Source organism: Vanacampus margaritifer, chromosome 3 (assembly GCF_051991255.1).
Source record: "Vanacampus margaritifer isolate UIUO_Vmar chromosome 3, RoL_Vmar_1.0, whole genome shotgun sequence".
Lineage (NCBI taxonomy): Eukaryota > Metazoa > Chordata > Actinopteri > Syngnathiformes > Syngnathidae > Vanacampus > Vanacampus margaritifer.
Genome location: NC_135434.1, coordinates 1,610,078 through 1,638,025, shown reverse-complemented (window position 1 = coordinate 1,638,025; position 27,948 = coordinate 1,610,078). Strand labels below are relative to the sequence as shown.

The 27,948-nt window shown below is 43.9% G+C and overlaps 3 protein-coding genes across 7 annotated transcripts in view; 1 reads left to right on the top strand and 2 right to left on the bottom strand.

Moving 5' to 3' along the window:
- Positions 1-173: 173 nt before the first annotated feature.
- Positions 174-12,224, top strand: prkg2 (protein kinase cGMP-dependent 2). Of its 3 annotated transcripts, none has more exons than XM_077560406.1 (19): positions 174-437; positions 1,188-1,586; positions 2,620-2,786; positions 4,039-4,152; positions 4,754-4,859; positions 5,715-5,778; positions 6,415-6,492; positions 6,563-6,657; positions 6,720-6,788; positions 7,437-7,535; positions 7,617-7,767; positions 8,251-8,387; positions 8,817-8,906; positions 8,976-9,117; positions 9,562-9,725; positions 9,797-9,919; positions 10,022-10,084; positions 11,161-11,227; positions 11,558-12,224. In XM_077560406.1, the coding sequence occupies exons 2-19, from the start codon at positions 1,189-1,191 to the stop codon at positions 11,651-11,653; spliced, it is 2,223 nt and encodes a 740-aa protein (XP_077416532.1). In that variant the 5' UTR covers positions 174-437; position 1,188; the 3' UTR covers positions 11,654-12,224. The 3 variants fall into 3 exon arrangements, with proteins under 3 accessions (XP_077416532.1, XP_077416531.1, XP_077416533.1); XM_077560405.1 differs by having other exon boundaries at positions 1,127-1,586; XM_077560407.1 differs by lacking the exons at positions 174-437; positions 1,188-1,586 and adding an exon at positions 2,438-2,513.
- bmp3 (bone morphogenetic protein 3) lies at positions 11,939-19,225 on the bottom strand. Its single transcript, XM_077560411.1, has 3 exons — positions 17,645-19,225; positions 15,943-16,847; positions 11,939-13,628 (listed from the first exon to the last, which is right to left on the bottom strand). Exons 1-3 carry the CDS (start codon positions 17,877-17,879, stop codon positions 13,437-13,439), a joined length of 1,332 nt encoding a protein of 443 aa, XP_077416537.1. The 5' UTR covers positions 17,880-19,225; the 3' UTR covers positions 11,939-13,436.
- Positions 19,226-21,378: 2,153 nt separating this feature from the next.
- cfap299 (cilia and flagella associated protein 299) overlaps positions 21,379-27,948 on the bottom strand; it is a 44,003-nt gene continuing 37,433 nt past the window's right edge. For 2 of the 3 annotated variants that reach the window (XM_077560413.1, XM_077560412.1), the window contains exons 5-6: positions 23,984-24,113; positions 21,379-22,650 (exon numbers count right to left, since the gene is read on the bottom strand). In XM_077560413.1, the coding sequence (XP_077416539.1) occupies positions 22,558-22,650; positions 23,984-24,113 (223 nt within the window). In that variant the 3' untranslated portion in view covers positions 21,379-22,557. The remainder of the gene's footprint in view (positions 22,651-23,983; positions 24,114-27,948) is intronic. The other variant, XM_077560414.1, reaches the window with a different exon arrangement.

The following is a 27,948-nucleotide window of genomic DNA, read 5'->3' as shown; positions in this document are numbered from 1 at the left end:
GAAATGTCTGCCGGGCACACACACAGGCAAACACACACACACACACACGCACACACAAATAGATAAACACAACGCAATTGTCGTGAGCGCCTCAAATCCGAAATACTGACAAAGTTCTGTTATTGTTCCTGGACGTTCTGCTTTTTTTTTTTTTTCTGGAGAGCTCAGTATTGTTCATTCGGTAATTTTACCGATTTGACATGTTCTGCTTCTAAACGCACGTGAACATCCAGGCATGCGCGCGGGTGCGCGCGCGCGTGAGCGTGTGCAGCCCCGGCACGCAGTGAGCATGCGAGCGGAGTAGAAGAGGAGAGAGAGAGAGAGAGAGAGAGAGAGAGAGAGAGAGAGAAAGAAAGGAAAGAGCCTTACGCCGGTGGAAGGGGCGCACCGGCTTGTAGCGGCCGGGACTCGAACTTGGATCTCGTCACTGGTCGCAGGTAAGGCTTCCGGTTGCCGTCACGTCGTTTTAGCGACACTGTGTACATAAATTGCACGCGTGACGTCATCAGATGGTGGAGGCTCACGTGCATACTGAGCGGGAATCACTTGGCAGGAACAACACTCTTATTGTTTCTGTGGAATTCCTAATTGTGTACGCGTGTGTTGGTCTGTGTGTAGGTGTGTGCAAGTTTTGTGTAATTCTGCGTGCGTGCGTGTTCGTCTATGTGCAAATGGGGCGTGCGAGCGCGCGCATCTGTGCGTGTATAAGTCTGGCTCTTATTTTGTCACTGTAAGTGTGCGTGTATTTGTGTGTGTTTTATTGTGTGTCTGTGTGTGTGTGTGTGTGTCAGGATTTGTGAATACGTGTATATCTGTGCGTTTTGTTGGGGTGTCTTTGTGTGTTTCTGTATCTGTCCGACTGTGTGTGATCGTGTGTGTGACAATTTGTGCATCTGTGTGTGATCATTTGCCGTCCCCGAAGATGACATCACAGTTGCTCAGGGCACAGAAAACGGCCAATCACGGCTCACCTGTTGATTTGGGTCATGTGACGATGGCAAGCTGAGCCCGTCCGGCACTCGTGATGTCATTTTCAGTGGACATGCGGCAAAACGTGTACGTGTGTGTTTGTGTGTGTTCGCAAGTCCTGATTGATTGTGTAACCGAACACAATTATGAATGACAGCCACGCTCCTCTTCTTCGACGGCTTTCTCCGATCCCGACGTTCCTGTTCCTGCTCTTCAAGGATGGGCAACGGCTCGGCCAAAGGCAAGCGCCACAAGCGGCCCTCGCCGGCACCCCTGAGGGCGCGCGTGGAACAGCTGGAGCAGGAGGTGCGCAGGAAGGACCAGGAACTGGCCGCCCAAGAGCAGCTGCTCAAAAGTCTGCAGGAGAAGCTCGCTGCGCAGGAACAGGCTCTGTCGCACCTCAACCCGGAGCTGCGGAAAAAGCAACAGGATGAGGTCAGGAACGTGAATGAGAACCGAACAGCTGTTGGTGTCCTGGGGGTCCACAACAAAGAGACGCTCAATAAGAGGAAGGGCGCCAAAGCGGGTGTGTCTGCGGAACCGACATCCCGAACCTACGACTGCAGCCACCTGCCAAAGTTCTCCTTTGACAAGGCCCAAGTACCCAAAGAGTCCAGGTGAGACGCGTTCATCAACACTTTACAGAAGTTCTTGGAGATTTGAGCAGAATTCTTTTTCCAAACAGTAAACCTTCGCAAAGTCCTTGTTCCTGACAAGTGACTTTACCGCAGTTCTTGTTCCTGATAAATAGTTCTGCAACAATCTTGTTCATGACACTAGGCATGAGCTAAGTCCTTGTTCCAGGCAGCTTATGTTATCGCATCCTTTGCTCCAGACTTAAGGACATTTTCCTAACACACGACTTCCCCAATGTCCCTGTTCTGGACAAGTGATTTTTGTAAAGTTCTTGTTCCTGGCAGGGGACTTGAATAAAGTAGTTTGTGACACACAACTTCCCCAACGAGCTCATTCCTGCCAGCTGATTTTTCGAGAGTTCTTGTTCCTGATGTGTGACATTGGCAAAGTACTTGTTCCTGCCAATTGAGGTTTACAAATTTCTTCTTCCTGAGAAGTGACATTAGTGAAGTTCTTGTTCCTGTGAGGGACAGCCATAGTTCCTAACTGGTGACTTTTATCAGCGTTCTTAGTCCTGACAGTTGACTCTGCAGTCAGGTGAATTTAGCAAAGTTCTTGTTCCAGACAGATGATGGAAATCACGTACTTATTCCTGCAAGAGAATAATCTCAAAGTCTGTGTTCCTGATGGTGATTTTAGTAATGTTCTTGTTCCTGACAAGTGTTTTCCCCAAATTGTGGTTCCTAACACACGACATGTCCAAGATAGCGGCGCACCTGCACGTGAACGCAGGTTGCGTTATCACGCAGGAAGTGACGTCACACAGGAAGTGACACCTTCCTCCCACCACGGCTGTGATGACTTTTTAATTTGAATGATTGTTTTCTTTTTTTCGTGGTCGTGGGTTGTGTGTGTGTGTGTGTGTGTTTTCACAGCAGACCAAATCTTTTCTCCAGCGCCAAAGAAATGTTGAGTCACAGCGACGTGGGCGACCAATCAGTCGCCAACGACATCCAACTAACTCCTCCGTGTTTGTTGCGCACGTTTTTTTTTCTATGTGTGTGTGTGTGGCAGTGTGAAGAAGCAGCTGGTGGAGGCCCTGAACAGGAACCAGTACCTGAAGCGTTTGGAGCCGCAGCAGCTCCGAGACATGGTGGAGTGCATGTACCTGCGCAAGTACCAGCAGGGGGATTACGTGGTCCAGCAGGGAGAAGCTGGCAACCATCTCTTCATCCTGGCAGGTAACACTCCGTTCTTGTTCCTGACTGTGCCCAAAAGCTAGGGTGGCTTCAGCAGAAAACCTGTTCCTGACAGATGCTTCTGTCAACGTTCTTGTTCCTGACAGGTGACTTTCTAAAAGTTCGAATTCCTTACAAGTAACTATACCCAAAGTTCTTATTCCTGGCCCCACTATGTACAAAAACAAGATCACACACACATGCACACAAACACACACACACAGGTTTTTTTTCCTATCTTTGTGGGGCCATCTCATTAACATAATGCATTTTCTAGCCCCTCCCCCTAACCCCAACCATGAAAAATGATTCCTATTCCTTACCCTAACCTCAACCATAACCCAATTCAAACCAAAACTCCAAAACCAAGTCTTGACCCTCAAAAAGAGGTCTCAACTTGTGGGGCCCACGTGGACGGGTGGGCCCCACAACTCTGTGAAAATCTCGAAAAGTTGGCCCCACTATGTGACAAAAACAAGATCACACACACATGCACACAAACACACACACGCACACACACACACACAGGTTTTTTTTCCTATCTTTGTGGGGCCATCTCATTGACATAATGCATTTTCTAGCCCCTCCCCCTAACCCCAACCATGAAAAATGATTCCTATTCCTTACCCTAACCTCAACCATAACCCAATTCAAACCAAAACTCCAAAACCAAGTCTTGACCCTCAAAAAGAGGTCTCAACTTGTGGGGCCCACGTGGACGGGTGGGCCCCACAACTCTGTGAAATCTCGAAAAGTTGGCCCCACTATGTCACAAAAACAAGATCACACACACATGCACACAAACACACACACGCACACACACACACACACACAGGTTTTTTTTCCTATCTTTGTGGGGCCATCTCATTGACATAATGCATTTTCTAGCCCCTCCCCCTAACCCCAACCATGAAAAATGATTCCTATTCCTTACCCTAACCTCAACCATAACCCAATTCAAGCCAAAACTCCAAAACCAAGTCTTGACCCTCAAAAAGAGGTCTCAACTTGTGGGGCCCACGTGGACGGGTGGGCCCCACAACTCTGTGAAATCTCGAAAAGTTGGCCCCACTATGTCACAAAAACAAGATCACACACACACGCACACAAACACACACACACACGCACGCACGCACGCACACACAGGCACCTGTTATATAAAAGCATGACTATGATGTGTAATGTAACGTGTGTGCAAGTGTGTAATACAATAGTTTATTGTCTCTCTCTCTGTCTGTCTCTCTCACACTCGCAGATGGAAAGTTGGACGTGTTCCAGCAGGACGCGCTGGTGTCATCGATGGCGGCGTGGACGGCGTTTGGCGAGCTGGCCATCCTCTACAACTGCTTGCGTACGGCCTCCGTGCGAGGTAAACACGCTTTCAAGCTCCCTTTTAGCTAACGCTAACTTGCTACCGGGTGACGTGCGTAAAGATCCCCGTTCCAAATAAAAAGTACAACGTAATTCTGTCCACAAAAACCTGCCAAAACCGGCTGAGTGTCTTGTGTAAAATGCTGAAACAAAAGTCTTCACGTCCTTCCGAGTGATAAGCTCATGGGATCGTTAGCGGTTAGCACAAGATGCTAGCAAACAGTTAGGATAAATTCAAATCATCAAGTCGTTTCTTTCAAAACCAGTCAGACGTACGTTCCCTGTCAAAATCCTGTCATAAAAAAGTGTTCCAAAACCGCTCGCACAAGATTTTCCAATCATGGTTCGAATCCAAATCAAATGATTTTATTCGCAAGTTTTTTTTGCACAAAAGTTTCAAATATACCGTTTTTTGTATTCACAAAAAGTGTTTCCATTTAAAATCAGGATTTAAAATTGAGTGTCCTTTATTCAAAAAACTGCTGACTTTCAAAAGTCTGGAGAGATCTCAATTAAAAGCAGATACAGAAAATCGAGATCATTGTTCTTTGTTCCCCAAAAAAGTGTTTGTTTGTTTCCCGTCTTTGTTTCCACGGCAGCTGTGGACAAAGTGTGCACGTGGGCCCTGGACCGCGAGGCGTTCCAGAACATCATGAGGAGAACGGCCGAGACGCGCCACCACCAGTACAGACACTTCCTGCGCAGGTTGGTTAGCGCCCCGGGGCTAAAAACATCCACCTCGGTATGAAAAATATGACCTCATGTGACAGACGCATGAGTTTCTGTACATTACGTTCACACTGCCGCTAAATCTGAATCAGATCTGGATTCATCTTGGTTGCAGTAGGGTTTTATGGATTGAAATGAGGGTTTTATACATGCTAGTTAGCTTGCTACGTTTAGGGTTGTAACCAGTTGTTCAATTGGCTTTTACATGCTACAATGCAATCTGGATCAGATCTGGATTCAATTTGGTTGCAGCAGGTTTTTATGGTTGAAAATTAGGATTTGGAAACAAGGTTTCTATTTAAGGGTTGTTATCAGGTGTTCAATTTACACTGCAGCTAAATCGGGATCAGATCTAGATAAAACTTTGATATTTTTGTGGTTGTATTTCCATCAGTGTGTCACATTTACCAGAGTTACGGGATTCAAATTAGGGTCCTGGATTTAAGTGGGGGATTCAAGACTGTTTGGGGTTTCAAGTCTGTATTAGGGTTTCAAACAAATTCAAGTTTTAATCAAGGATGGAAAGCCATCTTTAAGGTTTAGTTAACTTTTCTAACTAGGATTCCAAGCCAGGGTTAAGGTTTCAAAGTAGGGTTTCAAACAATTTGAGTGATTCGAGGGTTAGGTTTTTAGGCCACGTCATGGTTTTAAGTGAAGGTTTCAAGTTTGCCTGAAGAAATCAAATCTTTTTCTTCCTTTTTTTTAAGTTTTAAAGATTGAAATTCTAGATTAGCGTCATTACAGGTTACAGATACAATGTGGCCAAATCGGAATCAGATGTGGATTGAATTTAGTTTGACATTTTGTGTGTGTGTGTTTTGTCCCCGTCAGTGTGTCACTTCTGGCTAACCTGCCTGACGACAAGCTCAGCAAGATCGTGGACTGTCTGGAGGTGGTAAGGTTCTCACGCAGCATCAACAAGTGCTTCACGTTTGACCAATGAAGAAATCGCACCTGCTAACGGAACAGAAACCACATTTTTAATCCAGAATTAGAATCCCAACATGGGTTAGCGTTTACAAGGGTTAGGGTTCCAAATAAGGTTTTCCAACTGGGTTAAGATATTCAAATCAGTGTTCAGGTTTTAAATTGGGGTTAGTGTGTCAAACAAGGGTTACAATCCCAAATTAAGGTTTCAAGCAAGGGTTGGGGTTCAAGGAAAAGTTTCAAGCTTGGGTTCAAGTTTCAAAGTATGGCTTCAAGACAAGGTGAGGCTTTCAAACAGTGAGTCGATTTTCAAATTAGGGTTTCAAGCCTGGGTTGTGACTTCAAATTAGGATTGGCGTTTCAAACCAGGATCAGGGTTTCAAATTCAGGTTGCACATTTTTGGTAAGAGTTACAAAGTAGGGTTTCAATTTGTGGCCTAGGTTGGTGCGTGAAACAAGGGTTAGGGTTTCAAATAAGCTTGTAGTTTCAAGTTGGGGTTTACGTTTCAATTTAGGGTTAGGGTCTCAGACTTGGATTAAGGTTTCAAAGTAGGGTTGTTGGTGTTGTTTTAGTCTTGATTCCTGACCTTTCCCTTCCCGTCAGGAATACTACAACAAGGGTGACTACGTGATCCGCGAGGGCGAGGAGGGCAGCACCTTCTACATCATTGCTCAAGGAAAGGTAAGGCGTCTACTGCTTCTGCTAGCAATTTCCTGTAAACACCCTAGCATTACTAAAAGCTTCTTTTCAGGTGAAGGTTACCCAGACCACGGAGAACCGCAAGAGTCCTCGGGTCATCAACACGCTGGAAAAGGGCGACTACTTTGGGGAGAAGGCGCTCATCAGGTAGCTGTTAGCTTCCACGTGCTAATCACTAATGCTAATACTAACGCGATCGTTTGCTTTAGCGACGACGTCAGGTCCGCTAACATCGTTGCCGACGACGACGGCGTCGAGTGCCTCCTCATGGACAGACAGTGAGTCAAAGTGCACGACATGCTCAGGTGGTAGGGTTTCAAATTGGGGTCTACGCATAACGTTAGCCGTTTGAAACTAGGGTTTGAGCTTTGGTTTTAGAGCTCGGGTTAGGGTTTCAAATTTGGCTTTCAAACCATGTTGGGGTTTCAAAATAAAGTTAGAGTTTCTTTCTATATTACGATTTTTTGGGGTTAGGGCTTTAAAATAGGGTTAAGTTTCACATCTGGGTTTCAAGCTAGGGTTAGGGTTTCAATCCAGTGTTAAGGTTTTGAATTAGTTTTTAAACCAGGGCTAGGGTTTCATATTAGGGTATAAAGCCACAGTGAGTGTTTCAAATCCTGTTTTAGGGTTTCAAACTAGTGTTTTAAACAAGGCTTTTAAATTAGGTTTTGAGTTTCAAGACAGTTTTAAGGTTTCAACTAACGGTTTGGACTTAGGGTTTTTAATTAGGGCTAGGGTTTCAAATTGGGGTTTTAAGCCAGGGTTGGGGTTTTTAAATTAGGGTTCCATTTAGAGTTACGGTTTCAAGGTTATCTTCAACAAATGAAGGTGATAAAAAATGTATACTTCGATTTATCATAGCGACTGCTAGTAAGCATGTCCGTTAGCGTGCTAGTTAGCGAGCATAATGTTGTTGGTGGTTCCAGGACTTTCAATCAGACGGTGGGAACCTTCAACGAGCTCCAGAAGTGCCTCCAAGACTACGTGGCCACGCTGGACCAGGACGACATGAAGCGACACGCCAGGTACGGCGCTCGCTCGATCCCTCGCGCGTTTGTTTTACCGCCGCGCCCACGTTAGCTCAGCACGGCTGCCGTCCCGCGCAGGAAGTTGTCGTGGCGGCGCCCCAGTCAGACGCTGCACCCCGACGTACGACGTCTGAAGGAAATGGCGGCCGCCTTCTCGCCGTCCAGACCGCTCGACCACATGGACGTCGTGGCCACGCTCGGCGTCGGCGGATTCGGTCGAGTGGAACTGGTACAACCGCACGCAACGAGCGCACCCATTGGGAATTTTACGTTAGCTACAGTCGGGTTTTTGGAAAGAAAAAATATTGTTTTTAAATAAAAAATAATAGAAGATTGATCAAATAATAAAATAGTAATCTTACAAGATTAAAGCCGGTTTAGGACAATATGGCAACAATAAGATAAATTTTTTTTTCAATATCATATTTTTCAGTATAATTTTTCAGTGAATTTTGGGGCATTTTAAATATGTTTTTTCAAGGATTTAAAAAATGCTTGCAAATACTGTTGAAATATACAAAGATTAAATTCTGAGAAAAAAAAGTAAGATTTTTTTTAATCCCAAAAGAAGTCATCTAAAAAATTTGAAGGAAAAAAAAAATTCCAGCAAAAATTCCGGTTTTTAATTTTCTTTAAACAATATTTTTTTTGTGTGTGTATTTCTAGTCTTTTACGTCGATGATAGTAAAAGTTGTCTTTGGTCATGCGTCAGGTGAAGGTGAAGGGCGAGGACGTGACCTTTGCGCTGAAGATGATCAAGAAGAAGCACGTGGTGGAAAACCGGCAGGAGGAGCACATCCACTCGGAGCGCCGCATCCTCGCCGAAGCCAGCTCGCCCTTCGTTGTCCGGTCGGGATCGCGTCGCAATTTTCGCACTCGCCAATATTTGCACTGGCAAAATTCAGGAGCCAGATGGACATGTGGTCCTTTTTAATTGACACTACATTGGTGCCTTGATCGACATCTTCAATTTATTGTATTTAGTTCATTTTTTGTTTTATTTATTATTATTGTATTTATTATTTGTATTTTTCATTGGTTATTAATTTTATTTATTTTAATTGAACAGTTAATCGGTACATATGAGCTTTTTTTTTTTTAAATGGGCAAAAGATGTGGATTTTTGTTGTTATTGCCAATGTACATATGAACACATTCAAAACACAAGGCAAAGATAACAACATTCAACCAGTAAAAAGCCAATCAAGGACGCCAGCGTCACCTTTAGCGCCATCTAGCGAGCCGACAGACTTTGACTTTGTGATTCTTCTGCCCCAGGATGTTCCGAACCTTCCGAGATGACAAATACGTCTACATGCTGCTGGAGGCGTGTCTTGGAGGGGAAGTCTGGAGTCTTCTCAGAGACAGGTAGGCTCGCAGGTAGATGGTCTTTGTTGGCCCTTTGATCCAGTCGGTCTCCACCGGGACCCTCTTCAGGGGGAGCTTCGACGAGACCACCTCCAAGTTCTGCGTGGGCTGCGTCACCGAGGCCTTAGAGTACCTGCACCGCAGGTCAGTCCTCTACCGAGACCTTAAGCCGGAGAACCTCATGCTGGACTGTGAAGGCTACGTCAAGCTGGTGAGTGGACTGCGCGGATTGGATCCGAGAGGAGACTGCGGGCAAAGTTGAGAAGGTGGAATAGCATCCAGAGCTAAGGCACAGCCACAGCCTAAGAAAACATTGATGTTAAGAGTGGTTAAGGAGACACATTGTTATCCAAGTGGAGAGTGAGGGCAAAGTGCAGCCAAGTGGAGACTGTGGATGAGCATCGAAAGCCAAAGTACAGCCACATGATAAGCTAATGTTAGCATGCGTTGCCATTAGTAGACCCCAAGACACATTGTTATCCCAAAAGAAAGTGAGGGCAAAGTGCAGCCAAGTGGAGACTGTGGAGAAGCATTCAGCCGTAAGGAACAGGAACTCTGGACTAATGAGTAACCAGTAACAGTTAACGGGGGGAGACAGAAGGCGAAATACAGCCTAGCGGAGACTGTGGAGCCTAATATTAGCACGTCTCTCTAGGTGGACTTCGGCTTTGCTAAGAAGATGCGCGGGGGTCAGAAGACGTGGACCTTCTGCGGGACCCCCGAGTACGTGGCCCCGGAGATCATCCTCAACAAGGGCCATAGTCTCAGTGTGGATTTCTGGTCCCTGGGCATCCTGGTGTTTGAGCTTCTGACGGGCAGGTGAGGTGCGCACCTCCAAACGGCCCCGCCAAGCAAACCCCCAAAAATGAGTTTGTGCTGTGCGCCGCCAGCCCCCCCTTCACGGGAAGTGACCAGATGACCACGTACACCGTCATCCTGAAGGGCGTCGACAACATGGACTTCCCCAAGAAGATCGCCAAGCGGCCTGAGGACTTCATACGCAGGCTGTGCAGGTCCCCCGCGACACGCCACAACCACCACAACAACACGCGCAAACGCGCACGCACGCACGCACGCCAACCAGCCGCTTGTTCTTCTTGCTCGTTCGTCCTCAGGGGGAATCCCGCGCAGCGGCTGGGAAACATGAAAGGCGGCATCGGGGACATCAACAAGCACAGGTCGCACACGCACACGCACATTTGGTTGAAGAACAAAATTTGAATGTTGTGAGAGTAAAGTTGTAATATTAAAATATTTTAAGAAATGAAAATTGTAATTTACAAGATTAGAGTTTTTTTTTTTAAAGTAGTATCACTTTGTGACATTTTTATTAATAAAAACAACAACACATTTTTTTTTTTGGGGGGGATGAAATGTGTATTTTTTGCAAGATTTAAGTGTTTTTTGGGTGGGGAGTATTATTTATTTATTTATATTTTTTTTTCTGATTTTTTTTCTTTTCGGGATTTAAGTGAGTTTCCAAAATATTTTTTTTTCAGAAAAATTAATACCTAATAAAAAAAAATTGTGATTAAAAATTAATATGAGATTACTTTTTTTTTATTTTTTGGGGGATGAAATGTGTATTTTTTGCAAGATTTAAGTGTTTTTTGGGTAGGGAGTATTATTTATTTATTTTCAATCAGAAATGTGATTTTTTTCAGATTTTTTTTTTTCGGGATTTAAGTGAGTTTCCAAAATATTTTTTTTTCAGAAAAAATAATACCTAATTAAAAAAAATTGTGATTAAAAATGAATATGAGATTAAAGTGTTTTGAATAGAAAAAGTTATCTATTTTTATACTTTTTTAAAAATGAAAATTGTAATTGACAATTTAGTGGTATTTTTGTTAGAGAAAAAACGTAAAATCACATTTCAGATTTTCTTTTTGAAGAAAATAGGTATAAAATAAGTGTTTTTTAAGAAAAAGTAAGGATTTTTTTTAAAGTGAAAATTGTACTATTACAAGATGAAACAAGTGTTTCTCTTTTTATGTACAAAAAAACTAATCACATTTTTTATTAGAACTTTTTGATGAAAATTGTAATTGACAATTTTTATGTGTTTTTTAAAAGAGAAAAAAAGAGATACGTGGTAAAAACAGTAACATTACAAGATGAATGCTTTTTTTTTTTAAAGAAAAAGTAAAGTAACATATTTTGAGAGAACAGCATGATAAAAAAAAAAAGTTATATTAGGAGATGATTTAATTTTTTTTATTAGTCATCCTGATGAAAGTAAGCTTGTGTGCAGGTGGTTTAACGGTTTCGACTGGGCGGGGCTAAAGGCTCGGACCCTGGCGTCGCCCCTCAAAAGACACGTAAGTTTGCCTTTCTCCGTTTTCAAAACTTATCATGTACTCATAAGGTGGAGAAAAGTTCCAACTAGTCGTCGGTGTAAGCACAAACTTTCTGGATTCCGCTCTGGAAAAATAAACAGCTGAACTTTGACATGCATCCCAGGCACTCGAAAGTGTGGCAGGTGCGCTCGTACTGACACTTAAAAACACTCAGAATGGGCTTGCTGACACCCAAAAGGGAAGTAACTGTAATTAAATAAGTACACGAAGCCGTAACAAAGTAGTCGAGTAGATAACGAGACAAGAGTGGGCCAACGAAGGGCAAGCTGACCTCTGCTTGATGCGTTTCAGGTGTCGGGTCCTCTGGATCACAGCCACTTTGACGTTTATCCTCCCGATGACAAAATCCCCCCCGACGAGCTTTCGGGATGGGACGCCGACTTCTGAGCGCCGACGGTCGTCCTCACCTTCCTTTGCCAAAAAGTCAAAAAAAAAAAAGGGTTATTTTTCTTTTTGCAGATAAATGACTTTTTTTCCACAATAAATACAACTTTTTCCTCCCATTTTTGAGCAATTCGACTAATAGTAAATCTTTGATAAAATACATTTTTGGAAAAAGAAAAAAAAAAAAGCACACAAAACAAATAAAAAAAAATCTGAATTTTTTGGGGGAGCAACTTCCTCCACGAACACGCACACATGCACGCGCACACACAAGGATTTGAAAGTGTGGTCTTTTGCATCCTTTAATTCCGTTGCGAGTTGGCGGAGTTGCCCGTGTTGGGAGGTCATGGGTCAAATGTCCGTGACGTGTGAAGACCCCGCCTTCCTCTTTTGTAGGCCACGCCCCCTCCACCAAAAAGACCAAAATAAATAGTTTCAAGACATTTCCATATACAAATATACTTAAGCAAGCTTATTGTACAAGCCTTTTCTAACATTTACAAAAAAAGAAAACAAAAAGCTTGCATGCATCGCTAACAAAAAAAGTACAAAATGTATAAAAAGTACCCCCCCCCCCCAAAAAAAAAAACCAAACCATCTATTGACACAAAATAAATGTCTCTGAAATATCAAAATTATTTGAAATATATTTCTATATTTTTGAAGAATAAATTCCACAATATCTTTTTATTACAAAGTTTCCCAAGATTTGGAAACAAAAGGCACTTGTCAACAAACAGTGGTCAGCTGCAGTATATACACCAAAATGTACACCACGGCAAAGGTTTGGTCTGCATAAATACTTGTTTTGGTTCTTCAGCTTTCAATTCAACCTGAGGATGTTTTGTTTTGATAAAAAAAAAAAACAACACCACCTCAGAACCACACGTCCGGTTGAAGTTGCACAATTAAGTTACATAACAATTAACAGTCGCGCCAGATATGAGGAAAATTGAGGTGTGCGCGCACCTCCAGAAATTGACTTTGTTTTGACCTTTTTTGAAGGCGGTGCGTGGCTTTAGAAGTTAACAATCATGGAAAAATGGTTTATTTTGATCATGTCAAACGTGATAACTTTAATATTTTTTTAGGGGGTGTGCCAACTCTGTGGCTAAAAGGGGTGTGTTGTTTCAAAAGCTTAGGGATGGAAATGAATTTGTGACTTTGGGGAAAGACTGACATAGCTGATATGGTGGAGCGCACCCCCTTAGCGGCATCGGCTCACCTTTTAGGATCAATAAAGTTACACGCTAAAGTTATGTCGTGGAAATGCACAGCAACAGAGGGATAACTGTGGTACGCGCACCCCCGGAGGTGCGTATGGAAACATCGTCATTTTAATTCCATTCAAACACATGATTAAACACGATGCCTTTGAATTTGCTTTTTTTAAGAAGGGGTGCACGGCAGACCAGGTGTCTTTTAAGGTGGTGCGCCAACTCTGTCCATTGTGGTGAAAAAGTTTAGGAATAAAAAAGGGTGTGTGGCTTGTAACGTTGAAGATGGAAGGAGGTGCATATTTTCAAAGGTTTGGATAAAAGCTGTCATGGCTGATGAGAAGAGGTGCGCCCCGTCAAAGGGATTTATCCTTCAGTGTTCCTCCTTCATGTGACCACAACTTCCTGCCGTCGCACCCCCCCCATCATCTGGAACTACATTGTGCACCCCCTTCCAGTGCCCAGTCCGTCGGGTCCTGTGTCGATGTGAGCGATTTCAAAAAACAGAAGAGCAAAGCATCTTTTCTGGACTTGCTTCCAAAAAAAAAAGGGGGGGTGCGCCAAGGGAACTATCGGCATGCGCACGAATCCACCGTCATGTTGGGGTAGACCTTGAGCACCACGTTTTTGTCCTCGTCAAAGAAGAGGATGCTGAGGGAGGACATCTTCTCCGGGACGCAGCACGGCTCCGGGATGCCGGGCACCACGCCCACCGCCCGCACGATGCTCTGGATGGTGGCGTGGTTGGAAGGCTTCAGCGCCTGAAAGCAAAGCGCACCCCCAACAACAACTTTAGTGACAGGAAATTTCACACACACATTTTGTTCTTTGTAACAACTCAATAAAAAACCTTTCTGAAAATAATTGAAATACAGCCTCGAATGCAGGGACTTCCGCACTGGGATGGTGCGAATGCCCTTCAGGGGGTGCGTAAGATTAAAAGTGGAATGATGGTGTGGTTCACGTTAAAAATCCAAGGGTACTATTAGCTGAACTTTGAACTTTAATGAATACTTTGGAACTAAATGGTACTCAAAACGGTCTTGCGCGCACTTCTGGGGGTGCGTTTGAAAATGTCCTCCAAACAAAAAATGCTACTTGGTCAGTGGCATCTTTAAACATGACACCTTTAAAAGGACTTTCTGTGTGCCCGGGAGAAGGGGTGCGGCAATTCTTTCAGGACGTTGAAGGGGGTGCGCAGCTTCAAAAGTTTGGTTTTTGCTTCAGACTACAGTACAAAATTTTGTTTTTGTCAGTTTTGCGTGGTCAAGAAGGAGTACGCCAACTCTGTTGAGATGTTAAATTTTGAGCAGATTAATTATTATTATTTTTTTTAAAGATGTGCAAGGAAGAAGGGGTGCAAAAACTCTGTTGGGATGTTTCAGGGGGTTCAAAGGTTTGACATCTAAACTTTTTTTTAAAAGGTGTGTTTAGGGAACAAGGAGGTGTGCAATCTATCGAAGGGGGGTGCACAGATTCCAAAAGTGTTCGGACTGAGACAAGTCATAGCAGACTTGTTTGTTGTGGACTGCGTTGTAATCTGCTGAAAATCGGTGCTGTTATTACACATCGTTCAAACATTTAGCATTTTTCACGTGTTCTTGCATCGCCACAATTCCGATCAATGTTGCAGAATGCTGCAAGTGAATCTCGCCGTCTTTTCCCGCACTTTGAAGGGGGTGTGTCCACCCTTTGAAACAGCAACCCCTGCAGGCGAGGAGGAGTGCGACGCCTCAGGCCCCTCCTGGGAATAATTAGTGCGCACTACAAAGGCTGGGAATGCCAAGAAGGAGTGAATTGAGTGGTGCACATTCCGGCCACGTTTCGAATGTTTGCCTTCTTATCAGATCGGAAGCAAGTTTGCGTTTTTTTGACATACCTTAAATAGAAACATGACATGATGCCTTCAAGGAGCTTTCGACTACGTTGATAGCATCTTTGCTGTTTGCATAATTTGAGCCACATTGGCTATAGGAAGGCTGTTACCGTTAGCATGATGCTACGTGCTACTGGATCAGTGAAAGCATCAACTAATGTTGATCTGAGATTGAATTTTTTGTGCGCAACGCTGGTGGGAATGGTCCAATATGGCAGCATGAATATATTGTTGTTTTGTACAAAATGCAAACATTTCTGATCAAATGTGTGACACGCATAATGCTTTTATGTAGCTACGTAGCATCGTGACATTGTCCCCTGAAGGTTAGTTGGCGCAACTTTGACCTACCTGCCAACCTACCCACATAACTCCGTAGCTACTGGACTGTCTGACTGAACAAACCGCCTTCCTAGTAAACTAGCTAGCAAGCTCCCCACCTACCTGCCTATCAAATCTACCCGGCCGCCGTCATGTGACATCAGCAACGCAATCATGTATCCACGAGCATTACGACGTAAGGTGACGGTAGGAATTTAGCAACGCTCGGTACCACCTTTAGACTAACCTACCCACTTGCTAACCACCTACCGACTCAAACGGAAAACTATCGAGCTACTCTGGACACCGCTAACGTTTACGTCCCTCTTGTTATTGTCACGTATGTTTCTGTAGTTGTTTCCTTTTGTCAAATTCGTTACACAACCGCCGCACACTGAGCGCTGCTTCCCGATAACAACACCAGGACTTGCCGTTTTTTCGCTGCAGAAAGTTGGTAGGCGCGCGACGGTATTTGTTTGCAATGGTCTCGTTCAGCCGAATCGCTCGGTGTGTGGCAGCTCTTAAAAAAAAAAGACATCGTCGGTAGACTGTTAAATAAATCCAATCTAGACAATAAATCAGACAGGCAGGCAGACGGGTCCCAACAAGGCGTACCAGCAGGGACACGAGGAACAAGCAGGACCCGCAGCATCATTAGTAGGAGTACCGAACTACCCACTAAGCTACTCAAGTACCTACCTACACCAAACAAGGGTTCGAGCAACTTTTGGATCTACCAAGAACTCCTACCACGCCTTTTGGACCTCTCTAGACACCGACTGACTGATGGACCTCGACGGTCATCCAACAAGCATTTTAGGCACAACAATACCAGGTCTAGACACTAGAAGGGATGTTAGATCCAGAAAGATCCCGACCTTGGCCATGGGGAACTGGCAGGATCCGGCACAGTAGTAGGCGTCAAAAGACTTTGGAGAAATAATCCACTCGCTCCAGCCGATGTCAGCAAAGTCCACCTTGAGGTAGCGCCGCGCGCAATTGCGAGGCTCGTTCCACTGCTTCTTGCGAGCCTTCTTGATGGTGTGCTCATCGAACTGCAGCAGAGGCATTTTGTGCCTCGGGTTCTTGCGGCTCTTTTTGCGCGGCGGCCGGCGGGCTTGCTTGCTCTGGAAGGGCTCGTAGGGACTGGACTCGTCCCAACCGGTGGTCTCGTAGGGATACTCCGGGCCAGGGAGCTCGTTGTTCTGCAGGGGGAGCAGGACATTGACAGAGCGTTTGGGCCTGGAAGAGCTCCTCTGCTGCCCCGTGGCATTCTGCCCAGGTTGCCCCAACGTGGGGTCCCCCGTTGAGGGGTTCCTCCTGAGGGTGGCCACCACGCTCTCGGGCTCAGAGATGGCCGAGTCGTTGGCGTACACCAGGATGTAAGGGGAGCGGTCAGCCAGGAGCTCCTTCCAGGGCCGGGGTCCCCGCGAGGCCACCTCGATGCCGATAAGGAGCTGGTGGTGCGCCTTGGCCTGGTTGACCACCCGGGTGACGTCCTTCCACTGCCAAGAGATAAAGTCCCGGTAGTGCGTGGACACGTTGATGCGGAACTGGCCCAGAGTCCTCATCCGGTCCACCTCGGGGGCGAAGCTCCAGATGACGGCGTGGATGTGGCTGTGCCTGCGCGGGCCGTGCAGGACGCAGCCTTGGGTTCGGGAGCAGGACCCGCTGCCGTTGTGGAGGTCCCCGATGTAGTAGTGCAGCGTGGCAGAGAGGACGTCCTCGGACTTGGTGAGGGACGTCAGGTTGAAGATCTGAAGCTGCTTCTTGTTGATCACGCCTGAAAGTACAAAGCAGCTGATAAGAGACGACAGCCAGGACTTCAAGCAAGCGACTTCAACTTCAAAAATGTTGTGCTCCTGGATGACGACCTACCTACTACCTGTACACAGAGTGCTGACCAACTACTCCTACCTTCTTATCTGGCAACCAATTTTAGGACCAACCAAGCACCAACCGACCTACCTCATACCTACATTTCTACCCATATATAACATTACAAAATCAAGACAAGATTATGACTATACTAATAATGACCATAATAATGACTTTGTGTTATTAATGATTGGAAATTGGTATCTTAATTGTCAGTGAACAAGACAAACTTACATTAGTATTACCTTTAAGAGGACACTTTTCCCCCATAATTGGATGTTAGAGAAGCAGCTGTCCCTAATGAAGTGGCTGGCGGGTGCATGTCTCCTAACGTTCAACAGGGGGCAGCAAAAGCCCACAAAAGCAAAATGAGCTTTCTCTACTGACTGACTGTCACAAAACGCAATATCGTAACAAAATATTTAAAAAAAAGATTAAATCCAACTGAAGTCAATTATTAAGCAGAAACATTTGATTTAATGTTTTGCAGGGGAAATAACATGAAAGTCTTTGATGAAAAAATGAGAAAGGTTTGCTGGCTCGACAGTTGTGCTGAAGGCAACAAGCTGCAACAGGTGGATTCACGTCCATTTCTTCAGACTTCGTGCACGTTTCAGGAAAAGTCAACTTTTTGAGCATTTGCGCACCGCAAAACAATTGCATGGCGTGTGTGCGTCAAAATGAAGCTTGTGCCGTACGTACCCCAGTGCGCTTTGAAGCTGCGTACCGTGTTGCCGTCCTTGAAAGCGAATCCCGCCTTGTTGTACTTGTCGTACAGCATGTGCATGTGCTCCGTCACCGTGTCCTGGGACAGACGCTGGCGATCTCCCGCCACCGCCGCCTGCGTCAAACCCTCCTCGGACCGCAGCAAGGCGCAAAATCCGAAACGCGCGCAGCAGCTCCACGCCGACAGCACGAGCAGAAGCAAAAAAGACATCCTGAAGCACTTTCTAGAATCTTCAGACAAGTTCCCACAAGCGCTTCCTATCTCCGGCAGGATCGGGCATCACCCGAGTGGGGAAGCATCACAAGCCGGGAGAAGGCACGGCAACGTCCAGTGCAGGTGGCCGCAAAAAGAGACGCGAGGCTCGGCTGCGAGGAGCAGGCAGCTGCGCGCTGATTTGTGAGGAGCGGCGAGGCGGGCAACAGGTCCGAGGCTGTCGAGCTCGCTATTATAAGGCTGCTGGAAGCAGCCGGGTATTCCTCTCCCTCTCTGGCACACACACACGCACGCACGCACGCACGCACACGCACACGCACACACGCACGGAAAGAACGCGGGTTTCCTGTTCAGGAGAGTTTTACGCACAAGCACGTCAAAACCATGGAAAAAAAAAAAAGCAGCTGATTCCTTAAGTTGAATTCCATGACATTCCATACATCACTCTTTCCAGGATGCACACCCCTTTCCAAGAGTTGGCGCACCTCCTTTCCTATCTATCCACACACATTGTTGTGCAATTTTTTTAAATCTTAACAAGAGTTGGTGCACCCCCGTGTCTCCACACACCCTTGCAAACATTTGGCGCACCACTTCTCAATCTTCTATAAACACCGTTCAACTTCTTACAGAGTTGGCACACCCAACTCCCCCCTGCACACTCTCGCAAACATTTGGTGCACCACCTCACATCTACCATTTACACAGACCCTCAAAAGTGTCTTTTGTGAATCCCCTTTAACATCCTGACAAAGTTGGCGCACCTCTTTTCCTATCTCTCCCCACACATTATTGTGCACACAAAAAAATCACAACAAGAGTTGGTGCACCCCCTTGTCTCCGCACACCTTTGCAAATATTTGGTGCACCACTTCTCAGTCTTTTATAAACACCATTCAACTTCTTACAGAGTTGGCACACCCAACTCCCCCTGCACACCATCTCAAGAATTTTGATGCAACACCTCTCAGCTACCATTTACACAGACCCTCAAAAGTGTCTTTTGTGAATCTCCTTTAACATCCTGAGAGTTGGCGCACCCCCTTGTCCACCCTTGCAAACATTTGGCGCACCCCCATTTCCCCGCACGCAACCTCGAAAAAATGTTTGGAAGTTTTCTTCCAAACTGTTCAACTTCCTGACAGAGTTGGTGTAGCCTCATTTACACTGCGCACCCTCCATATAACATTTTTTGAAGCTGTGCACTCTCTTCAACATCCAAATACAGTTGGTGCACCCCATCTCCTGGCACACACCCTCAAACTCAACAAAAGTTCGAAACAAGGATCTTTATAGGCAAAAATCATGACATAACGTAACAAAAGTCGCATGTGTTACACCAGACTGACAATACACTTCTAATCTCTCATTATGGCCCCCCTCCCCGCCATGGATGAGTCTTACATTAAGAGTACGAGCCTGCAGACAGACCCCCTCGCCCCCCACCGCCCACTCCTGACGCGTGTGAAAGCTGTAGCTTATTATCCGCATTAAAGGCTTGGATTCCCATTTAACGCACCTCAATGGCGTTAAGCACACACATCCTGTAGCATCACGCTCCCGTCCGGATGCTGCCCCCCCCCCCAATACAAGCCACCTCCCACCCCCCACGACATGGCGATCTCTTTCAGGGGCGCTGGGGAGGAAACGATTGAGGCCATTTCTCCGCCTCCGACATCTGATCGCAATAATTTGAACAAGCGACGTCGTCCACACACTGAACGCGTTTAGGACCCTTGCATGGGGGGTGGGGTGGGGTGGGAGGGGGTCCAGCTGGAGCAACTCAAGAACATCCGTCAATGTTGTACAACAGCGGAAAGCCACTCAGCTTGTGGAAAATATGCCTGAAAATGTCACAATAAAGTACACATGATGTCACCACGAAGGCTCGAGTTCACTTCAACGATCAATTCTGCCTGGGTGGTTTTTGTTCTAAATTTTTTAATTGCAAAGATGAGACAAGGCCAACTTGGCTTTCAAACTAACTGGTAAACTGACAAACTAACCATGGAACAACTAGATAACTGACAAACTAATAAATTAGCAAAGTAACAAACTAGCCAACTAAGCCACCAATAAACTATTGAACTAACGAGCTGGCAAACTGACAAACTAACTGTTGACCTAACTAGCTAACATAATTAAATAGCTAGTAAATATAAGAATGACAAACTAACACACTAGCTAACAAAAGAAAATAACAAACTAGCTAGCTAAATAATGAACCAATTTATTAAAGAAAGAAATGACTGATGAAGTAATGAAGTCACTAATTGACGGAAAAAAACAACAGACTAAAGACAAAGCAACTAATGATTAACTCGTAAACACACTGCTGGTTAACCAATTAGGTAGCTCAGCAACAAACAAAGAAAGTGACAAACTAGCAAACAAAATAACTACAATGAACCAAAAAACAGATGAAGTCAAATCGAATCAAGTGAAAAGGTGAGTTTGTCTTGAAGAGAAGCTAAAGTATGCGTACGGCATTTGTCATCTTGTCATTAGCATCACCTCGTCAAAAAAAAAAAAAAAAAAAAAAAAAAAAAAGGTGATAAAAGCAAAACATGTCAATGACTTTATTGTCCAATCACGACTACTTACAGACACGTGAGACACGCTTTTTATGAGAAAACAACGCTAACGACCTGCCGACGCCTGTTAGCCACACCGGCGCGGGATTTACAAAATGCCCAACAAGGAAATGCCAGCACGGACGAGTCCTGTTGCTGCAGTTTGCCGCGTTATTCACTGAGATTGCGAAAAGCCGTTGAATGCAAGATCTTGAAAACCTCAAAGGACAGAGGAGAAAACCACTAGAAAATGATGTCACGCAGCCCATATATATAAATATATATATATATTTTTATATATATATATATCTAAAAATATATATATATTTTTATATATATATATATATAAATATATCTATATATATATATATATAAATATATATATATATATATATAAATATATCTATATATATATATATATATATAAATATATATATATATATATATATATATATATATATATATATATATATATATATATAAATATATATATATATATATATATATATATATATATATATATATATAAATATATATATATATATATATATAAATATATAAATATATATATATAAATATATAAATATATAAATATGTATGTATATAAAAGCTTTCATTTGAAATTGAAAGCACGTGAATGCTGTGGAAGTGTAGATGTGCTCCGCAGTGCATGCTAATAACATGCGGAATGCTTCAACATTCTTCTTATATCAGGCCAGAGGCAGCCTGGGGGGATAGGAGTGAAAAGTAGACAGACCCCCACCTTGCCCATTTAGCCAATCTCACAAACGTCTTTAATTTGTTTAGACAATTTAGCGGAACACGGCAGGACGGAAGAACAAGACAGACGGGACGGAGGAGACGGATCATTGCGCTTGCAAGTCACACACACACACACACACAAACACACACGCAGGCACGCACGCACGTTATCGATTTTAATTATTGGCATTAAGAAATCTACTCAAAATTGAATGACACTCATTTTAATTGCATTGCATAGAGTCATATTAAACAATGACATTATAATGAATGAAAAGGTTGAATGGAGTTGTATAATAAAAAAGAAATAGAAATAAAAATGCAAATTGAAGGCATTACTAATAACAATTTCAGAGTGGTAATGATGTCTTTTCTAGTGGTCCTTCAAAGATGGCCGACTCTTTGATACTTTGCTACCAAATTGGAACTGCATATACGCTAGACAGATTTACAAAGCAAAATTGCCAAGGTTGCTCATTTTTGTCATTTCATAAGCTCGGAGCGTGGTGGTGAAGTCGATCAACTTGAAACACTAATAAGTCAACCACAATCTTTTTTTGTAACGAAATTCAGACCCGTAAACCTGTTTTCCATCGGAACATGACATTTGGTAGGCAAGTCTATCATGAGTAGTACCTCAAAAAAAAAGTCTCAAGAAGCCAAGCCTGAAAAAGGAATAGGAAGGCAGCCATTTTGGGGTCACTTTGAGCATTTTCAGTGGTCCTTCAAAATTTTGGGGGGAAAATTCAGCCCCAAAGCCATTTGATCATAGTAACATGAATTTTGGATTGACATGTTTATCATGAGCAGATGCACCAAAAAAAAAAAGTCTCCAAAAGCCTTGCCTGAAAAGACAGAAGAAGTCCGCCATTTTGCTTTGATGGGGCCATTTTGTGGTCAACTTGACGACATTGATTTAACATACCTGAAAAGACACACAAAGTCTGTCTTTTTTTGTTTGAAGTAGCCATTCCAGGGGTCCTGCAAGGACAAATGTCCTATAAAGATTGCTACTAAATTGGAGTGTCGCGGGGGAGCTTTGATGACTTTCTATAAAACACACAAGCTAACTCCACAGGGTCAGATTGTGACTAAAATAGATAAATTGAGCTAAAAAGGGTGAAAAGATGAAAGGCAAGCAAGGCCGATTATAACTTCTGACATTGTGGAAGCAACACTGTTGATGATTACGTTGATAAGCAAGTTAAAAAGGGAATGTTGATGCGCCTCCGCCCAGATGGCAGACGTGATACGTTGGCTTCCCCGCTGCACTTTGTTGCCCCCATCAAATTACAGCGAGAGAGTGTGTGTGTGTGTGTGTGTGTGTGTGTGTGTGTGTGTCAGACATTTGCCATGTAGTGGTCCAGGATGACAGCGTGCCTGTAAAGGCTGGACTGCACCGCGGTCCTGCGCGCGTCCTGGCCGTGATCGACCTGAAACGTAAACAGGAACGACGAATGGAAATGAATTCAAACCAAGCGTAAACGGTTTGCAGTCGCACGATTGCTGTACTAAAAAACGCCTGCAGATGACAAACATACAATTGTTGTGCGGAAACAGCTTCTTGATCAAACGTGTACCTAATCAAGTTTTTGGCTCCAGAACACCCCCCCCCCCCACCCCACACAAATTAATAAATACATATTTTAAAACCCTAAACTTGATTTAAATAATTATGTGCTATTAAAATGATAACATTTTATTTCTTATCACTGCCACTATATTTATAGTCATTAAAATAATGCATGGATGAATAAATGTATTTGTGAGGGTTTAGTTTGAAACCCTATCTTTAGGCTGAAGCCCTAATACAGGCTTGGAACCATAACTTGAAACTCTAACCCTATTTTGAAACCACACTTTAAAACCGTCACCCTGGTCTAAAGCCCTAATTCGAAGCCCTTGCTTAGGCCTTAACCCTATCCCTGATTTGAAATCTTAGCTCTTTGACTGCCAGACGTTTTCAGAAAAGGGATGCCGTGGGTGCCAGCCGATTTAAGCATTTTGACTGATCTTTCAAGGTCCACAGAAAATTATGTGTTTGGACTATGGAAACACACATACTACCAAATGAAAGATTGGACTCTCATCTTTCATCAGAAAAAAAAAGTTTGTTTCTACCTTATTCCGTTTTTAATTTCACCTCTGTTTTGAAACAAACGTCTTTTAACGTCTTTGGCACTCCTCCCTAGGATTTTACTAAACGTTATTTAACGTTTTTGGCAGTCAAAGAGTTAATTTTAAACTCAAAACCACATTTTAAACCCTAACCCTAGTTTGGAACCCAAACTAGGCTTGAAACAATAAAATTGGCTTTAAACCCTACTTTGAAACTCAAACCGTGCTATGAATGAATAAATAAATAAACAAATACATTCCTAAAATGAAACGCTAACTTTTAACACTCTAAAAACAGGTTGGGTCCAAAATAACCCAACCTGGGACCAACCCGCTACTTGGGTCAATTTGAGCCAACTTTATGGGTCGTTATGTACGACCCAAGTTGTGGATTGGTCACTTTTTCATCTAATTTGGGTTATTTCTGACCAACTGTTTGTTGATTTGAAACCCTAATTTGAAACCCGAATGCTAGTTTGAAAGGTGGCACGAGTTGCGTCTCATTCACTGCCATTGACGACGTCAAAGATCCGTTTGGACTGAACTGGCAGTGAATCACTTTTTAAAGAAGCATGCGGGCCACCAGCTGATGCTAAGGAAGTTAGCATTAGTGTGTGTGTGTGTGTGTGTGTGTGGCATGACAGCCACCTGCGGGTCCACATTGAGGACGTTGCCGTCCGTCTTCCTCTTGAAGAGAAGAGCGTCTGGCTGCTCGTAAACGACGTCGTAGTTGAAGCTGCAAGTGGAAGCTGACATCTGATTGGTCCAATTGTAGTAACTACAAGCAAGTAACAAAACAAACACTCACTCGAAAAACGAATCTAGTTTGAAATCCGAATGTAAACCCTAACTTTGGCTTGAAACCTTAAAAGGAACCCCGACTGTCATGACAAGTTAATCAATATTATTTAATTGGTTGTTACTAACATAACTATGAGATTCTTTTTTCAACAATTATTTCCAGTTGAATACATTTTGTAGAAACTTTCTTTGGACGTACGCTGCCATTGTTATTTACGTCGCAACGCATTTAGTGCGTCGTGACGTCGAATGGCGGCGGCTCGCAATGCGAAATGGCTATAAAGAAATTAAAGTAAGCCTCGTAGCGTTCCTAAAGAAACAACATGCGATGGGGAGAGTCACCCTCCCCCACGCCGTGCTCGCGTCATTCAACAGACGCGTTCTGATCATCCCTTGCTCGAGTTGAAACCATTTTGAAACCTCAACCTAGTCTCTTCAGATTGCAAACTGAAACCCTACTCCAGGCTCGGGACCCTCATTTGAAACCCTTAACCAGCTGGGCTTTAAAACCCGAACACAGGTAACTTAGAACACAGGTTTGAACCATTTATTTTGGGAACTCAACTTTGACACCCTAAACCCTGTCTTGAAACCCAAATTTGAAAACTTAAACTCATCTTTGAAACCCAACACTGCAATACTTCTTAATCTTTATTTGAAACTTTAATTTTAAATCTGAAAACGTTTTTTTTTTTTTTTTAACCTTGATCTTTTACTGAAATCTGACCCCAAAACCCAAACTCTAGTTTGAAGACCCTACCCCTCATTGGAAACCTAGTTAACATGGTTTTTGCCTGCGTGCGTCTCAAGTTCATGCCCGTGTCAGTCGGCCGATGGCGAGCCGCGTGAACTGCCGACCTCGCACGTGTCAGCTAAAAAATCCCGTCAGGTGGAAATGCTCGAAACTTCGAAACATCTTTTTTTTTTGTTGCGAGGACGAGCCAAAAAGCGTCCGACACATTCCGCACGGGAACGCAGAGCGGCCCGACGCCAACATCTCGCTAACCTGCTAAAAATCCCACCGAGGTCGAGTGCCAGTTGACGGCTCAGAGTTCAGCCAGACGACAGGCACGCACACACACACACATTTAGCAGTTAGCCGCTAGCCAGACCGCTGTTGATTTTGGATGAGGTCGCTGCTGCTGCTTTTTGTCCACTAGAAGAGTTACATGGTTCTCACTGTTTCGCAAGTATCCCTTGATACCCTAACCTTTGTTTGTAACCTTAATTTCAAACCCAAAACCTGTCTCAAAGTTCTAACCCGGTTTGAAACTGTTGACTCACTTGAAATCCTAATTCCAAACCCTAACCATGTCTTAAAATCCTTACCGTGGTTGAAATCCTCACCCTTGTTTAAAACCTAACATTGAAAACCCAACCCAGGCTTGAAACCCTATTTTCAAACCATAAGCCAAGTTCACCCTTCTTTAAAACCCTACGTTAAACCTTGTCCAGGGCTTGGAACCCAGGGACGATACCCTAATTTAAAACCTTATCTTAAACCCCAAAACTTAAAACCCTACTTTGGAACTTAAACCTTAACCCTAGTTTGAAACCCTCATTTGAAAGTGTGGTTTAAATCCCTAAATCTAGCTTGACTCCCAAAATTGAATCCAGTCTTGAACCCTAATGTTCCCATTTGTTTGAACCCAACTTTAAAACCTCATCCTTGGCTTGAAACCCAGACATAAAATCCTAATTTAAACCCTACCTCTTTTTCATACCCAGTTTAAAATCTTATTAACCCCCCTGCAAACGATACCAGTACTCAATTTTATATCTATAGATACAGTGTACCGATACCACAAGTACTTGATGCACAAAATTGAAATCAACACAATGACAGGTACTTGTAAACAACGTCTCCTCGTCCTTTGTGACGCACATGACGATTCACCAACGAGTCAAACCGCTGCAGTGTCGCCCCAACTACTGCTGAGGAGGACTTCCTTGACATCAGATTTTTTTTTTTTTTTTAAGTATCGTGAGTGGTATCAAGCAGCCTTCACGAGTACCCGATACCTTGAAATAAGGTGTGTAACAAGCTGGTGTCAAACAACAAATTAATTGTGGAGAAAATGAGGACATCTCTCAAATGTTTTGAAATTGAGTTAATCAACATTATTGATCGTGAAGTCGATGAATTGTGGGAAATGTTTAGTCATCATTCTTTCTTCTCCACCTTATGTTCTGTCCTCTTTCCATCACTCCCATGTTGCCCCCCCTCTACGACAACCCCCCTCTGTGGGGAACAATAACAGGCAGTGTGGTTGGCGCTAAGAGGGAGCAGATGCTGCTGGATATGCTGGAGCTGCTGCCCACTCGCTGCACTAAACTCCACCAAACCACACACACTCGCAATCCTGTCCTCCTCCTCCTCCTCCTCCTCCTCCTCCTCCTCCCGCTGCCACTAAGAACACAGAGCGGTAGCCACACCGGCGCGGTGGAAGGCTGGATCGCTTCACCACCGACAAGCGCATTGCCAGCTCGTTAGCCTGAGAAGCTAACGTAGCAGTGTTCAACTCGGCTCGTAAGCGGCTAGTGGATCAAGCTAACTCCATAGCAACAGTTTTTCCAAGACAACAGGTACGAAAGTAAGCGGTCGCAGCTCAAGGTATGACTACGGAGCTTGAATGCACAAAATCAGTCGAAAAAGAACCCACAATCTAAGTCTAAAAAGCTGCTCCACATACCAGCTGAGAATTCTATTGTACAGTATGTGGCTAGCCTGAAACGCTAACATACAGTAGCACTGTACAACTTGACTTGCTGCTCCTTCTTTGATGAACATCACTGACAAGATGGACTCCAAATCACCACCAACATCGAAATTGATGTTCTTAAGTTCACAAAAAGTGGATTCCACATACATTGTAAGCGGCTAGTGCATCAAGATAGCAAAAAGTCAGAGTTTTTTCAAGCTAACAGGTACGAAAATAAGAAAGGTCACAGTTCAAAGAATGACTCAAAATGCACAAAATCAGTCGAAAAGAACCCACAATCCGAGGCCTTTGTTCACAAAAAGCTGCTGCGCTTATCGGCTCAGAATTCTATTTTAAGTGGCTAGCGTGAGAAGATAACGTAGCACTTTACGACTTCATTCGCTCTTCCTTCAAGATCAAGATGAACTCAAATGCATCAAACCGCTCACACAAGATCCAAACCAGTCACGTGGTGTCATTTTTTTCTTCCCCAATTGTGAATCTTTTTTGCATATGTAACCGTAAGCCATTTTGTCTCCAGCCTGCCGAACGCAAGTGCTCCTCTCATGACTTAGTATGTGTCTATCATCAGTGTTGTGTCGTCGGTGTTTTCTGACCCTCTAGCCAGCCAGTGGGCAAGCGGCGGGTCACACCCACGTGGTTGTGCTGCGCTTAAAACCGTTTCTTTCTGAGCAAACAATCGCACCGCCGAGTATTTTGGTCTCGCTTTGAAAATTCTGCCAAGCAAGCAAAGAAAAACAAAGCAAAGTAAAGCGATCTCTATGAGATTTCTCATATCTCTGGGTTGTCGGGAGTGGTGGGAAGTAACTGAGTACACATACTTTATTACTATCAAATGGTACCTTGACTTACGACCAAGCTCATAACAGTTTTCATATATCCCAAATCAATTCCCATTGAAATGAATTGAAATGCTACGAATCTGTTCCAGGCCTTCAAAAAGCATTTTCCTGTTTTGATAGTCTTTCACTTAGGAGCATGACATTTGGCGGACATATTGATCATGAGAAGACCCACAAAAAAAGTGTATAGAAACCATCATTGAAAAGATACAGGGAGGCAGCCATTTTGTTTAAAGTGGCGATTTCT